At 33.9% G+C, this 16,211-nt stretch overlaps 1 protein-coding gene across 1 annotated transcript in view; it reads left to right on the forward strand.

Annotated features, from left to right (window-relative positions):
* Nucleotides 1-16,211, forward strand: part of LOC150092290 (glycogen debranching enzyme) — a 461,626-nt gene that overhangs the window by 62,688 nt on the left and 382,727 nt on the right. The window contains exon 6 of the mRNA XM_090414998.1: nucleotides 7,258-7,363. Coding sequence (XP_090271124.1) covers nucleotides 7,258-7,363 — 106 coding nt within the window. The remainder of the gene's footprint in view (nucleotides 1-7,257; nucleotides 7,364-16,211) is intronic.

A 16,211-nucleotide genomic window follows, 5' to 3' on the forward strand; every position in this document is an offset into this window, starting at 1 on the left:
CTTAAGTGAACCTTGACATGTAAGGATAAGGAAGTCATTTTGCCTCTTTATAAGCTTTGATAAGCCCCCACACTTGGATTATGTGCAAATGAGACTGACTAACTCACCTTTAGTCGAAAGAGACTGGATAAAGGTTTCTCACGTCACTGGCTGGGAATCGAACTCAGGTCTTTTCAACCAAAGGGCTTTGTCTGTACCAACTGAGCTACAGAGGCTCAGTCAGAAATTTGATGATGATTAAAATAAGATGTGGAGATAATATGAATCAGATTTTTACCTTAGATATTTATACACTTATAGGGCACTGCTATTCATAAAAATGATAAAAAATATATAAATATTAAACAAGATGCTTTCCTTAGTAGACATCTAGGCATAAAATATAGTTTCTAAAGCAAACAAAGAAGCAATACACAAACATTATATTTATTCAGCACCAAAAATATTCAATACACTGCCTTTAACAATGAGAAATGAAACTAACCCAAAATAAATACAAAACTCTAATGAAAGAATATTTATTTTCCCACAGGAATGAGGAATCTCTGTTCAAAATAATTGTATAAATGATTGGTTTTAGCATATTTGTGTTCATAGATCCAGTTTCATGTGTAAAATGTAAAAATTAAAATGTAAAAATTCTCATCCACTATCTAAGCCCTGGTTCACTGGAAGATGTAGGAATCATTTGAAAGACAAAAAAAACTTTAGTTACTAGGTGGCTTGTTAAAGGAATTCCAGTTCATACTCAATCTATTCAAGTATGCAGTAAATGTAAAATAACCATCAGGAATTCTAAATCCATCTTCATAAGGACTTTACAAAGTAGAAAACTTACCTCTATCTAAATGGAAGCCATGCTCAATGGTCCCTTGCAAAGGCCATCAGCTACAACTTCTGCTGATCTACACTTTCATCTCTTCCCTTTTCTCTCATCCAGATGGCATCATTCTTACAGCAGGCAAAGATAAAACTAATCTCCTGGCATCACTGTTTTCCTCCAACTCCTGCATAGATGGCAAAGGCCAGTTGCCTCCTGTGCCAATAACTGAGCACCATATGCCTCCTATAATTTTTTGGCAAAAAAGACATAAGAAAAATACTAAATAACTTGGACACCAAGAAGTCTTGTACTCCTAATGGCATCCCTCCTGCTGTACTCAAATGTTATCCTCCAGAGCTAACACAAGTTTTCAATTGTGGCTTCAACTTTCTGTACTCAGCTGGCACTTATTTCAACACATGGAAGCAGTGCATATATCTATCCTATTCCAAAAAAGGGAGATAAAAGAACTGGCAAATTGCCATTATCTCAATCCTCTCCAAAATAATGGAGAAAGTTATCAACAGTCAACTTCTCCACTACCTAGCAGCCTACCAGTTAATCAGCGACCACTAGTATGGATTCCACCAATCTAGATCCATGGCTGATCTCTTAGTCTATGTCACTCACCACTAATATATATGCCATAGAAAGCTTTAGAAAAACATGCACAAGTCTCCATTGACATTTCTTGGACTTTTCATCATTTTTTGCATCAAGGCATACTTGGCAAGATGCCTGCCTTCGGTCTACCTGCTGCTCTCTGTAATGGAATAGTTAGCTTTCTCTCTGGTTTTTTACCGTTTACCATGCGATATGGTGGACAGGACCCTCTCTTTGATCTTTACTACCAATGAAGGAGTGCCTCAGGACTTCATTCTGTCACCTACCCCTCTTTCTCGTATATATATAAATGACTTCCTCTCTATTACTACTAATCTTATCCACAGCTTTGTTGACCATAGTATTGTCCATTTATCCTACTTTTTCAAGATCACCTGTAACCAATTCCTTAAACACATCTCCATATCATCCTTTAGTGGGGGCTGGAATTACCTTATCAGCTTCAGTGTCACAAAAATGCAGTCCTGCATTTTTCTTGCAAAAGGGATCTCAGCTCATCTTCTCTTACCTTCAGTCATATAAAAATCACCATACAGAGTCAGATCTCTCTCTCTCTCTCTCTCTCTCTCCCCCTCCCTCCCTCCCTCCCTCCTTGGACTGACATTTACCTCCTGCCTTCCCTGTCATATACTTATCAATAGCTTCCTCTTCCTCTAAAAAACTAGGCATTGTTTTTTTTTTTTTTTTTTGCTTTAACTCTGTACAAATCTGCCCATCCTAGAATGAGCAAGATAATTCATGTTTTGGACATGAGGAGGAAACGAGAAAGAGAAACAACTGATTTAAGAGGACATAAGGAGAATGTAAGAGCAAATATCAGGAAGAGTGAAAAATAACAGTATAATGGGAAAGGTTGTCAGTGTGTTGCCAAGGTATGACGATGAGTTGAGATGGAGAGCCAGAATCGTGAGTATGCTAGCTGAGCTGTGTGAGGAGAAGGGAGCAGTTTGTGGATATATAGCATGTGTTTGAGAGAAGAATGGAATTAAATGTGATTGATTGCATTTAAATGGCTTTGGAGTGAGTGTACCGGAGAAAAAATTGCTAAAAGGAAGTGCAGTGTGATGCAAGTAAGAGATCAGAAGTAACAGATGAAGTGAAAGATCAGGAGAGTGGTACTGAAGAGACAGAAGTGCTTAGCAGTGTAATGAAGAGAAAATCGGAATGCAAGAAGAACAGCAAATGGAGAAGTCTGGATGGATAGAGAGACATGGCATAGGGAGAGTGGATGTTGGAAGTAGCAGTGAATGTATGAGGATGTTCAGCATAGAAATGGAATAGGTGGAGAGGTTGAAACTGAGCAGATACATGTGGTAAGCAGTGATAAAGGTGATTGAGCAAAGGTAGGTGTGGTTGGGAAATCACAATCAACAAGTAGCTTTGGTAGGACTGGTTATAGACCTAAAAGTGAACTACTATGTTTATTTACAAATGCCAGAAGTCCCATATCTGTTATCCAATACCATCAATTTGGGATTGGATAACGGATTTCTGATTTGAATCAGTGACTGGCTGTCAGATAGGTATCAAAACGTTCTGCCAGGTTGGCAGAGAACGTTTGCATTGCTAATCTTTCCTCTCCCATTATTTAAGTGACCATATCACCTAAGATTATCTCTGCTAATGCATTCCTGGATGTCAAGTTCTTTCCTAATACATGTATCCTCGATTTTAATATGATATTGCCATTGATGCCATCTGTTCATGCCCCTAATATTTCTCAGGACTCTCATATCTGCAGTCTCTAGTCTTTGGTCAAGTGTTTTACATCTGATCCAGTATCAGATCTATAAGTTAAAATTGATTTGAACACTGTCTTGTATACAGCTAATTTAGTGTTTTGGCTAATTTCTTTTTTATTCCATATAAATTTATTCAGTTGACTTCCTACCATACCAGCTTTGTTGATTCTGTTGTCTATTTCCGTGTTTAATTTTCCATCTTCACTAAAAATCGTGCCTAAGTAGCTGAAATGTTTTACTTGTTCTATAGATTCTCCATTCACAATGCAGTTGATGTTTTCCAAGTTTCTGCCTATTTTCCATTGTCTTTGTCTTTTTAATGCTGACCTTCATACCATATCTATTACAACAGTTATTCAATTTGGTCAGGGAATCTTGCAATATTTTATTCTATTTAATTGTCAGCTCTTTCATTCTCCTTTAAAATCCCCCATAACACTTTACTTTTATTTATCTCTTCAACTAATTGGTCCATAAGATTATAAATTAAGGATACCAAGAAATTATATACTTGGTTTAATCCTTTATCCAAGTGTAAGCAAACAATGTTTGCACCTGAAGTATCTTTCGGGACTGCGACAACTTTGAAAGAAAAACAAGTGTTCATTGTCAATATATAGCAGGAAAAAGATCCAGAAGAAGACCAAGATATAAATCAATTGATTCAGTCAAAAGTGTTAAAGACCAAAAATTGTAGTGCTCACAAGCAAAGAGTGCTCACAAAGTAATAGACTAGTTTGAGGGAAACTTAATGATAGGAGTTTATTAATAATAATATACACTTAATCATGTAGTGTGGTCATAGTAGCCTGCACACCCCTTGAGGTTACATATTAGGAAATTGATGCATATTTTTCCATATTTTCATTGCAAATTTGATGGAATTCAGATTTGCCCAGTGTGGTCATAGTAGCCTGAACACCCCTTGAGTTTACACATCAGCCTCAGGTATTCTGATCGCTATTCTTAGGTATTCATGCTAGTGGTCGCCGATACTTTATAGTTTACTATATTCGGCATGAAAGCCTCTGATTCCAATCTTTTAGTTTCTTATTCGGTTTTAAAACAATGTGGGATTTAATATCCCCTTAATTTAAATAATGTTTATATCTCCGAAATGAAGCTTATTAGCTCTTTATATTTAAGTAAATTAATGGTTACACCTGTTTGGAAACTCATATAGCACAGTATATAAGTTCTTTTCGCTATACACTTTGGTATTAATTTGGTCTAGCTACTCACTGATGAAGCCTCAAAAAAGGCTGAAACTGGTCTGGGTAGTGACCTCCCACCATAAGGTAATAACAGCATACATTTCCTAGGAAATGTGTTTTTACATTATGGAAAATACCTAAGAATAGAGATCAGAACTTTACCGACTTTGCTGCAAGTTCTTCGGTGTTGTACTACGTACTAGGGTCACTTGCATTAGCTCACGCTAGTGGTCGCCGATACTTTATAGTTTACTATATTCAGCATGAAACTCTCTGATTCCAATCTTTGAGTTTCTTATTCGGTTTTAAAACAATGTGGGATTTAATATCCCCTTAATTTAAATAATATTGAAACGTTTAAAATCATTAACATATGCTTTTATTAACTACTGTTTGTTTTTCTGTATTACTGTCCTTCATTTCAGATCTTGCCCTGATATTAATGAATTATTTGGAAATTTTATATATTCATGCAATAAGTAATTAGTTTTACTTGTAAATATGACCCTATTACATGTTTTATATATCCCTTCTTCCATAATACAAATGATTTAGAATTTGTTAAAATGAAATTATTGGAACATTGTTATGTGTTTTATAATAATATCAAGTAAAATGAGTTGATTAATTAATCATAGTGCATGTTTTCATTCTGGTCTGCAGTCTGTTTTAATATAAAATGATTAATGCCTACTCGAAACATAACATATTTTAAAGTGATTGGGTATAGTTACTTGAGACTTGCTATGCAGAATTAGCAAAAATACTTCAGAAGTATTTTTGGTGTCCAGTATCAAAAAGAGTACTAAGTAAAGTGTTTTATCTTTATTTAACAAGAAATAATTAAAAACCCATATTTTTTCTCAGCCATATCACCAAATGAAAGTTTATACTGCAACACTAAAGTAATTTTTGATAACATTACTTTTGATACTTTTGATACACACATTTGATAGTAAACAGCAGTGTCATTTTTTTATAAATTGCCTTTCTATTACAGTAGGTATGTTTCATTCTGATAGGTAATGTTTTTTTTTTTATTAGTACAGACCTGAAATCTGAGACTGGAATTGAAATTTTTAATATAATAGGTTTCGATTTTTGAAACCTATGATAGGAGTTTATTGATAATAATTAAAATACATAGAAACTTGATAAGTAATTATTATTATTAAGAGATACCTCTAGAGAGTCCGGAACTCATCAAGGAAGGCTACGCACCAGCTGTCATTCTTGTTCTTGAATTCATTCATATTATTTGCTTGCATGCATGCGCACACACAATCCAACGGCAATCCATTCCAATTATTCATCAATGCCCTCTTCCGTATTTGTAAAATCAGATAATAATTCTTCGAACATGTTTCATTTTGGTACAGTTGCAGTTACTATAATTTGCATTAAAAGTTTCTTCTAAGAGTGCTGAAAATATAGAAATAAATTTTCTTTATGTAAAAAATATATAAATTCCTTTAAGTATTAATACTAAATAGGAGCTTGTGATTCAGATTAGTGTCTCCATTCAAGAACACACACACACACAAGAAGCATTTTGATCACTTAAGATCACTATTGATCTTAAGTGATTATAAAGGGTATTTTTCTAAAAAAGACCCCTTTTTTTTTCTTTATTTACTTTTTTATGAAATTTGGATTTTATGATACAATTCATTTGGTGAGAACTTTTTTAAAGTTGAAGGAATAAGAATTCACACATCAGAGCTACAAAATTTGGCCAGAATGTTAGACTTCACTGTATAATTTACTTAAATATATTGTATTTGTGCTTCACCTTCAGAAGCTCTTTGTATAAATTTTCAGTTTGCTTTTTTGCCACTGCCCAGTGAATTATCTTAATGTTTGCCTCAATGATAGTTTTTCAATTTCCCAAACAAGAAAAATGCTGTGAGGTGTCTTGTGAATATGATGGGTGCAATGAAGATTCATCCTCAGCTGCATTATTTTTATTATTGCCACTTATTACCTGTGAGAAACATGTGAAGAAACAAGATCTTTCAGAAATATATTCGTTATCTCATAGTCTTGATGCTGTTGCAAAATTACCTTAGGAACAGCATAGTATTTCCTTGTGATTGTTTGTCCTTTCCAAAGAAATAAATGAGAAGAACACTGTTGCAATCCAAGGACAAGCACAACACACCTGAGGTCATCTGCAAGTCTCTATTAATTATATTTAAATTCAATATACTTTCTCAAAATTGTATGCACAAATGAGATAGATTCTTCCTATACATTCCTCAAATGTTTGACAGTTTCAGATAGTAGCACTTTTGCTTTCTGTCAACAGTGTAATGACATAATGATGTTCAGTTTACTCCAGTTTTCAGTTATTTTCAGCTCATTTCTGTAAGCATCCTTTACTTTATTTTTTTGTAAACATTCTTTTATAAGCATAAGCATTGTAAGCAAAAGGAAAATTAGCTGATTATGTGAAATGTATAGACTACTGAAGTGATGTTCAGTTGTACAAAATATTGTCTTCAGGGTACTTTGTTTGACAAAACTTACTGAATGCTTACATGGGATATACATAGATAATTCAAAAAATCTTTATAGATGTAAGGAAGCAAAATTAGATTTATTAGAATAGCCACTGTGATATTTTATGTTAAGAGTTTCAGTAACCTAAAAATTACTTGGTATATGCTGTTACTAAAAATCAAAATATAATCTCATAACTGGAAGCATATGATTTTCCAAAGAATTCAATTCGTAGTAATATATTGAAGTAGTTTGGTACTTCAACTAGATGGATTTTATGCTTGTTAAATACTTTCTATTTTACTGTCATATGCATATTATTTAAATTTTTACTCAAGTTTTTCATTTTCAGGCTATCAAAGATGCTTTACTTGGCTATTTTCTTCCCAAAGTGAAAATTCATGAATTCTACATGCTGAATGTTGATGATACTGTGAATGAGTTTAGAGATTTAATTAGTAAGATTTTTTCTGTAATCAAGATGTATTTACTATGTTTTAAATGAAACATCTAAGGATTAAGATTTATCAAAGATTCATTTTTAAATGAAAGCCCAGTACTCTTTTAGTAATAGTAGATATGATGTTAATACTATTACCTAGATACATCAAGTTTGTTTTTGGTATGCAATAATGAAAATAAGTACTGCATCACCATATAACCCACTGACAGAAAAATTATTGCAATATCCAAAAGAATTTGGGTAGAACTTTGGTGTTACTGAGAACAGAGTACCTACCAATAACATGACTTATTCAGACACCAGTGATCAGAGAGGGGATATAGACAAGAATATTTCTTGAATGACAAGAAATTTCAAGTAATGTTGTGAGCAAATGTTATAACAAAAAGCATGCATTAATTCACATGAAGAGAATACAATAAATAAAAATATCATCTTCATTATCAAAATTCTTGATATTCTCAGATCTTACATTTTAGTCTTCTAGGGCACTTCTAACTCTATTATGCCTAGATCTTGGTCTTCCTCTGGGTCTTTCCTGCCATCCTAGCTCCTGTTTTGCTAAGGTTCTTCTCCTGTTTCTGTTTAAGTGACCATATCATCTTAGATTAACTCTGCTTGCATGTTCCAGATGCCAGGAATGTCAATTTCCTCCTGATATGTTCATTTTGAATGTAATTCTCCCATTGATGCCTCCTATTTACTTCCCTAATTTTTCTCAGAAGTCTCTATAATACCTATCTATAATACCTATGTTTGATCAACTGTTACTTATAACCCTGTTCTTGAATCCATAAGTAAAAATTGGTTTGAACACTATCTTGCATACAGCTAGTTTGGTGTTTTGACTAATTTCTCTTTCATTCCATATAAATTTATTCAATTGACTTCCTATCGAGGTGTCGCATGCCCATTTCGGTTGGGTGTGCTGTCATGTGGCTTATGCAACCTGCACTACAAAAGTCATATCAGTTTGACCATATTGTTGCATTTTTATTGATGTGTGAAAGTTTTAAGTCTATAGTGCATCAGCACTCATCTTAATTGGTCCAATGCAATTAATTGTAGGATAACTTTGAATACTTTAATTTATCAGTTAATTTTCCAAACATCTTAAGGTTTAAAAATGACAATGTGTTTGGGAGTGCTCATGTTTTTGCACTGCTACATCTCATTAAGGTCAGAATATCCATGCTTATTCTAAATGTCTTTCTCTTTGGAGAATAATAAACAAAGCCAACAAAAAAAAGTCTTGACCACACTTCACGTCCAGTTAACTATTCTACAGTATTATATTGTGAAACAGACAAGTATCTCATGTACTTAATTTTTGCATCTTTGTGCTTGCTAAGTAAATTTGAAGAGGAGGCTTACCTTCTTCGACTGCAATCATACAATCTGTAAAGGCTCTGGCAGAAAATGGGACATCCAGTAGATCGTCAACACTGGATAAAACGTTTTTGCCCAAAAAATTATTTATAGAAAATTATATATTAAAAACTTGTCTCTGTGAGTCTCCTAAACACGTGAGTTCACACTTCATGCATGCAAAACAGTTGAAACTCAAAAAACAAAAACAGCAACTCTTGAAAAATGACAATGTTCAATTGGAATGGTCGACACAATAACCAGTCGCAGCCACTGATTTCAAAACCATTGGAATGCAATGCCAAATATTTGACCCACTGCACCATCTGTATGTCTGATCAAAGTAATTGAAGGTGTCCATATTTGTAACCACACATCCAGGCTATTAACGCATATGTGATGCACTCTTAATGCATCAAAAAGTGTCCTCTTCACAAAGCATTAGTATATTGTGTTTAATTTTAGGAATCATGTGAAACCATGAAATAATTAGTTGAGCTAGCCAGGAGTTGAGCTTAACATCTCCAATTTGATATCAGATTTAATACCACTTCATAAAGTGATCTGTATGGACAATGAATAGTGGTAGATAGTGCATCCTTGTTTTGCATTATTTTACATCAACCATCTTCTTATACTTCTGTTAATTCTGACTAGTGAATATTGAGAAGCAAAATTTGAATACAAATCCTTGTTATGTTCCCATGATCTATCTTATGAGGGTTGTTTGAAAAGTTTGGTAAATTTCCAATAGACAGCGACAACACAATTCATTCATTCATACCAGTGTCGGCATGTGTCATCTTTTTCATGACCCCAGGCAAAATTTTAGCCACTTGTGATGCGTAGTTCACATTTGACAAATGTTTGAAATGACCATGTTCACATTTTTCATAAAAATTGAGAAAAACAAGTTTCGCACAGTGATAAAACACTTCTATTTGAAGAAGCAGACAGCCGCGCAGATCAATGCCGAGTTAGATGCAGTTCATAGGGACGCTGCACGACATTAAAGACTTTATTTTTTGATAAATGAATTTAAATGTGGTTGTAAGTCCATCGAAGATGAAATGTTAAATTGTGAATGAAACTATGTTGTGTAATTTATTTTTTTCATTCACATTTAACATTGCTTATTATATATTAATCATGATTTGTATAAAAATTATTTATTGTTCCTTAATTTAATTTAAATATTTATTCTAAACTTAACCTACTATTAATTTATTAAATAATAATATGTGTAGAAATTTATGATAACTAAAATATATATATAAAGTAACGAAAAGTGTTATTATAAATAATTGTATACGTAATGAACAAGCTGATTAAGTAGCTCAAATATTCTGTTTATTCTTATTTGTAAAAATTTAACGTTATGTAATCCTTATGTAGTAGTAGAGCGTTGTATTACATTAGCGAAATGTTTGCGTTCATTTGTTGTCATGGAGACGCATGAAATAAACAAGCACGAGTCGAAGAGTGCGTGACCTTGGAACCAAAAGGAGAAAGAAAGGCAATAAGATTTTTAATTAGAAAAAAGGAGAGAGTTTTGCAGAGCCTGAAGGAAGGTAGGATACAAGCAAAAAAGTGAAAGAAAATTATAAATTCTTTAGGGCAGAAATTCATGAGAATAGTGTTTTGAAGTGAGCAAAAACGTAGTGAATCATATACTCAGCTGCAAGTGAAATCAGCTGTTGTTGTAGAGGAAAATTGATGTCGTAATCTGATAAATAAAGAACTGGACATTCAATGGGAAATTCTGATTAGTTCCAGTTAGTCTAGGATTACGTCTTAATTCTATGTTGCCCTGAGAAGAATTATAATGAATTTAACAAGTTGGAGAAAAGTAAACAAGGAAAGATATCAGTACCTTATTGCTGTTGTTTAGAGTAGTGAACCGCGATTAACAGTAGTTCAGTTAAAGCATTGGAGAATTTTATTTAATGTGTTCCGCTAGTTTAAATAAGTTAATTCATAAGTGTGCTCACAATAAATTGATGTATTGAAGATTGTATCTGGTAAGAGTAGTCATACATGTTTGTTTATTCTAACATTAACTATAACGTATCTTCGAAGTTCAAGGTCCGAAATAAGATTGCTTGGAATATTGTCTACCTTGATTAGTGCCTGCTGTGAATTTAAACATTAAGTACAACTGATAGTTATGTGCAGACTAATCAAATGAGAAGTTTTGTTTTATTAACTTGAATTAAGAAAGCTTGTAATTTTGAAGCTGTGAATTGTATGTTAAAGTTTAGAACATTGAATTGGAATGAGTGACTTAGCAAGATGTATTAAGTTATTTGTATTGTTCCATTTAAAAGTAGAATTCTTGTATTTGTTATATATCATATATTAAATGTTTTAATTTGTTAATCTAAATATTGTGTTTGCCTGAATTCCCTTTCATTGCACCGTTCATAAAAAATTCGAATCTTGCGGGTGCCCCAAGTAGAATAATAATAAATGATTCGGCCTAATGAGAAGACTGCTAACTTAAGAATTGATCCTACTATTTTATATAGACTAATCTAAAAATAGGGTGGCACAGTATAATTATAAATTTCCCTACTTTTGGATCGGTGATCAATTCGCAATTAGTTATTTATAAGAGTGACTTGAAACTAGATGGTAAATTAGAACACAACATGAAAATAGAACGTCACGACAGAAGCATGCTCCGGACGCCTGACTGAGGTCACTACGAAGGAAATGATTGGCAAAATCCATGGTATTGTTATGGAAGACCGCCGAGTGAAAGTGCATGAGATTGCAGATTTGTAGGCATCTCAACTGAATGGGTGTATAATATATTGCACAAAAAATTGCACATGAAAAAGCTATGTAATGGGTGCTGCGATTGTTGACTGTCACTGTGCAAAAAGACATTTCAACCCAGTGTTTGGCGATGTTTGATCACAATTTGCAGGATTTTTTGCCTCGATTCATGACTGCAAAACTTGGATCCACCACTACACACTGAGTCCAAGCAGCAGTCAACTTAAAAATTAGGCTCAGTGGGAAAAAATTTTCTTCGAATGAGGATGTCATCAAGGCTGTCCTTATTATTTTGCACAATTTAACAAATTGTACTTTATAAATGGGATGAAAACATTGGTGGAAACTCGCTGGACCAAATGTGTAGACCTCGATGGAGACTATGTTGAGAAATAAAGGTGTTTTTTTTTTCCAAAAAAATGTGTTTAACTTATTTTTTTACCAAATGTTTCAGACAACCCTCGTACAGTGCAAATTCAATAATAAAAACCCCTTCTTGGCCACCCAGCTTGTTCTTCTCCAAGTTTCCCTACCATAAGTTTTCTCAGCCTCTTCTGAAATGTACTAGCATAACTCTTGCATGGAACATTCGGTTCATAAATTGCTTTTTCATAAATAAAAAATACAAGAACTCTTCTCTAGTCTTCTCAAATTCAACTTTCTGACCGGACATTTTGAATTATGCAATACAGCTACTGGAAAACTTTTCTACCTCCATATTTCATAATTTCTAGCCAATCATTACAGGTTACTGATGGATTTTTCTATCTTAAGTGTTGATGCGTATTCTTGATTGCATTGCTTTTTGAGCATTTTCTGCCACTGTCCTGTCATTGCTTTTACATTTAATGGTCTTTCAAAATAATTACTCCTGACATCTAGAATATCTTTATCCTGAGTTTTTGTGGGTGTTATATCATTCCTGACACTTTAACAGTATTCTCTCTTCCCTCCCCCTCCATTTCTAAGATTTTTCAATGGCCTTCTGAACTTTTTGCTACCTTCTGTGGTCGTAGTCTTCCCATAACTTTTGTTTAGGGTACAATTAGACATTTTGCTTTCTCACATTTTCTCTGTATTCTTTCAGGACACATGCCAACGTACTTGCTATAAACTTTCATTATACTTACTTATTTTCCAGGATTGCCTCTTTGAGTATGCTGTGAAGTTGAGATTTTTCTATCCTTTCAAATAAATTCGCCACATACTTCTGTGCTGAATCAGTTAATGTCTTTTTCAGAACCTCCCACTGAGTCTCCAAGATTTGATTCTTGTTTTCTCTTATTTTTATTTGAATAATATGTGTATGTATTGAGTCTGCTCACTGCTGAAGACTGCTGAAGTTTGCCCCTGAAACAAAGTTCAAGTTTAAAGATGTTACAATATCAGGGAGCCTTATCAACTTTACCTATAGGAGTTGCAACAAGGTGTTTTTAGTTTTAATAAAAATCTCTGGAGGAGATATAGATGTAATAAAATTTTTACCTTGGGGATATTGTATATTACATCTATATCTCCTCCAGAGATTTTTATTAAAAATAAAAACACCTTGTTGCAACTCCTATAGGTAAAGTTGATAAGGCTCCGTATTACTATAACCTTGGTATTTAGGGTCTAGCTACTCACTGAGGAGACCTCAAAAAAGGTTGAAACCGGTCTGGGTAGTGACCCCACCCATAATGCGTTGCAGTATACATCTTCTAGTGAGATGTGCTTTACATTATGGGAAAATACTAAGAATAGTGATCAGAGCTTTACCCACCTTTACAATGAGTTGCCCTGGTGTTGTAACATCTTTAGACTTGAACTTTGTTTCAGGTGCAAACTTAATTGTTTGCATACTTGGGATTAGGAGTTAAAATAACCAAGTTTATAAAATAACTTGGTTATCCTAATATACAATATCCCCAAGGTAAAAATTTTATTACATATTATGTATATATATGTATATGTGTGTGTGTATACAGGTAGCCCTCGTATAACGCAGTACTTATACAACGCAGTTTCAATATAACGCGGTCTACAAATTGTAGTAACCCTTTATCTTTTCATATATTTTTCACCACGCGACTTAAAAATTAAATTTTATCTTCTTAAATTTGTGTCTGCCCGTATCGAGCATGTAGTTATAAATAGGGAATTTATATAAGGGGAAATATCCTTTAGCACACATGTAAATATTTTTGTGTGTGTGTGTGTGTGTGTGTGTGTATGGCATCAATTGTTTATCGTATAAAGTGTTTATTATGTTGTGCATATAGTTATAAGTAGCGAATTTATATTAGGGGAAATACCCTTTAACAGGTTACAGCTAGCATGTTTGAAAATTGTTTTTTCAAGTGTTTTGTACCCGATTCTTTTTCTTTGTACAAAGAAAAAGAATGTTCACTTCAAAATTGTACTAATTTTAGATAATGTACCAGGCCACCCAACAAATTTTAGCCATTTGAATATTAAAATAACTTTTTTGCCACCTACTACTTCACGTATTCAACCACTTGACCAAGGAATAATATCAACATTTAAGTCATATTATATTCGTCAAACATTCCAATTAATTTCGGAAAAAATGGAATCTAATCCAAACATGCCACTGCCTGAAGTGTGGAAAGAGTTTTCAATATTGAAGTGTGGGAAAATTATTTCTCTGTCCATTATGGAATTACAACCCTCTACACTGAATGCTTGCTGGAAAAAAATATGGCCTGAAGCCATTCTGGAACAAAATTTCGTACCTCCAGTGGATGAAAAGCTAAGTCGTATAATAAATGTCATACACATTTTTGGTGGAGAGGGCTTTTGTAATGTGGTTGAAAACGAAATTAGTGAATTAATTGATGGGGAAACAGATTTAAATGAGGAGGAACTGGTACAATTAATAGATGACGTAGAACCAAAGGGTGGGGAAAGTTCTGCCAAAGTTTCTGATTGTGATGAATCCGTTAAAGAATTCAGTTTAAAGAAATTATCAGTAGGATTTGACTTACCAAGAAATTTAGGAAGTTATTTTATGGGTAATAATACCTCAATGGAGTGCTCCGGAAAATTCATGAAACAATTGGATATTTGTTTAGCTCCATATTATGAACTTAATAAGAATTTTCAGCATAGTGGTAAGCAAGGTCTTTTTATTGACTTCTTGATAACAGAACCAGCCGAAGTAGGCAATGAGAATTATGCAAATGATGTCCAAGAGATTTCAAGTGATGACTATGTGCGGCCAATCGTAAATAAAGAACATCTACGAAATGTCTGTTTTGAAGACAGTGATGATGATTAAAATATGCACTTTCTTTTATTTTGCCTAAAACATTTATGCATTATGTGCAGTGAAGTTTACATACAATTTGTAATTTTTATAAGTTTATACTATGCATGTGTTTTATGGTTTGTTTTTTTAACTTGCATGAATTACCTGAGTTAAATAAAAATATTTTTTTGTTGGATATGTCATTGTTGTTTATATAATTAGAAAAAATAACCATTTCGGAATCTTACCCTACTTTTTCTATGTGATCTGAGTCTCACATAACGCGATTTATATAACGTGGCATTTCTATGGAACCTGACATCTGTGTTATATGAGGGTTACCTGTGTGTGTGTGTGTGTGTGTGTGTGTGTGTGTGTGTGTGTGTGTGTGTGTGTGTGTGTGTGTGTGTGTGTGTGTGTTTTGAAAATTTTTTTAACTTGGTTCTACTATAAATTAAAGATGCCAGAAAATTATATTCTTGGTTTTAATCCTTTATCTACTTAAGCAAAACAGTGTTTTGAGCATGAAGCACCTTTATGTCTGAGCTACTTGTATACAGAGGCTAATGACTTCACATCACTTGCCTTAGTATGTATCTCATAATGCAAAGCACACACCCCTTCAAAACCTCCATAGCTCATGCGGTATAGACAAAGCCCTTTGGTCAGAAAGCCCTAGGTTCGATTCCTGTCCATGACGTGAGGAATCTTTATCTGGTCTCTCGCTTGATGAAAGGTGAGTTAGCCAGTCTCACGTGAAGGTAGAAACTTTATTCACCTGGATACTCTGGTTTTGCATCCCCTAGAACAGACAAACCGGCCTGGTGAATACACATGGATTACAGTCAGAAATACTTAAGACCCAGCCACAGGCCTGATTTGTCAGCTATGCCAGTCCTGAGCCCAGCTAAAAATTTGGGGGGAATGAGATGGTGCCGTACTTCTCTTTAAAAGAGGTTCACAGCCGTTGTATCATCATATGAAATAAATACCTTTTTTGGATGTGTTTAATGCTATGCATAATAGGAAGTGCCACTACCCAGGCCAGTTTCAACCATTATTGAGGTGAAAAAGTAAAGTGGTGCTAATTATAGGCCTAGAGTAGTTAGTACAGGGGTGCAAGAGAGTGTGATAGTATTAGGAGAAAGAAACGAGAGATATTATTATTAAGAGAGACCTCCAGGGAGTTAGAGACTCATCAAGCGGGACCACATACTACACACAACCGCTGTCATATTATTCTTGAATTCATACTCATGATATCCAATGGCAATTCATTCCAATCATGCACTACCCTATGAGTGAAAAATCTAGCCCTCACCTCCTTCTTAGCGGCATTCATTCTTAGCTTCCAAGGATGCTCTCCTGTCCTTTCCTCACTCTCCATAAATTGAAAAATTCCATCAATTGAAATCCTGTATGATCCTCTCAGAATTTTTTAAGT

Source organism: Typopeltis vanoorti, chromosome 26 (assembly GCF_054136105.1).
Source record: "Typopeltis vanoorti isolate ZY-2024b chromosome 26, IOZ_Tvanoo_1.0, whole genome shotgun sequence".
In the NCBI taxonomy this organism is placed as follows: domain Eukaryota; kingdom Metazoa; phylum Arthropoda; class Arachnida; order Uropygi; family Thelyphonidae; genus Typopeltis; species Typopeltis vanoorti.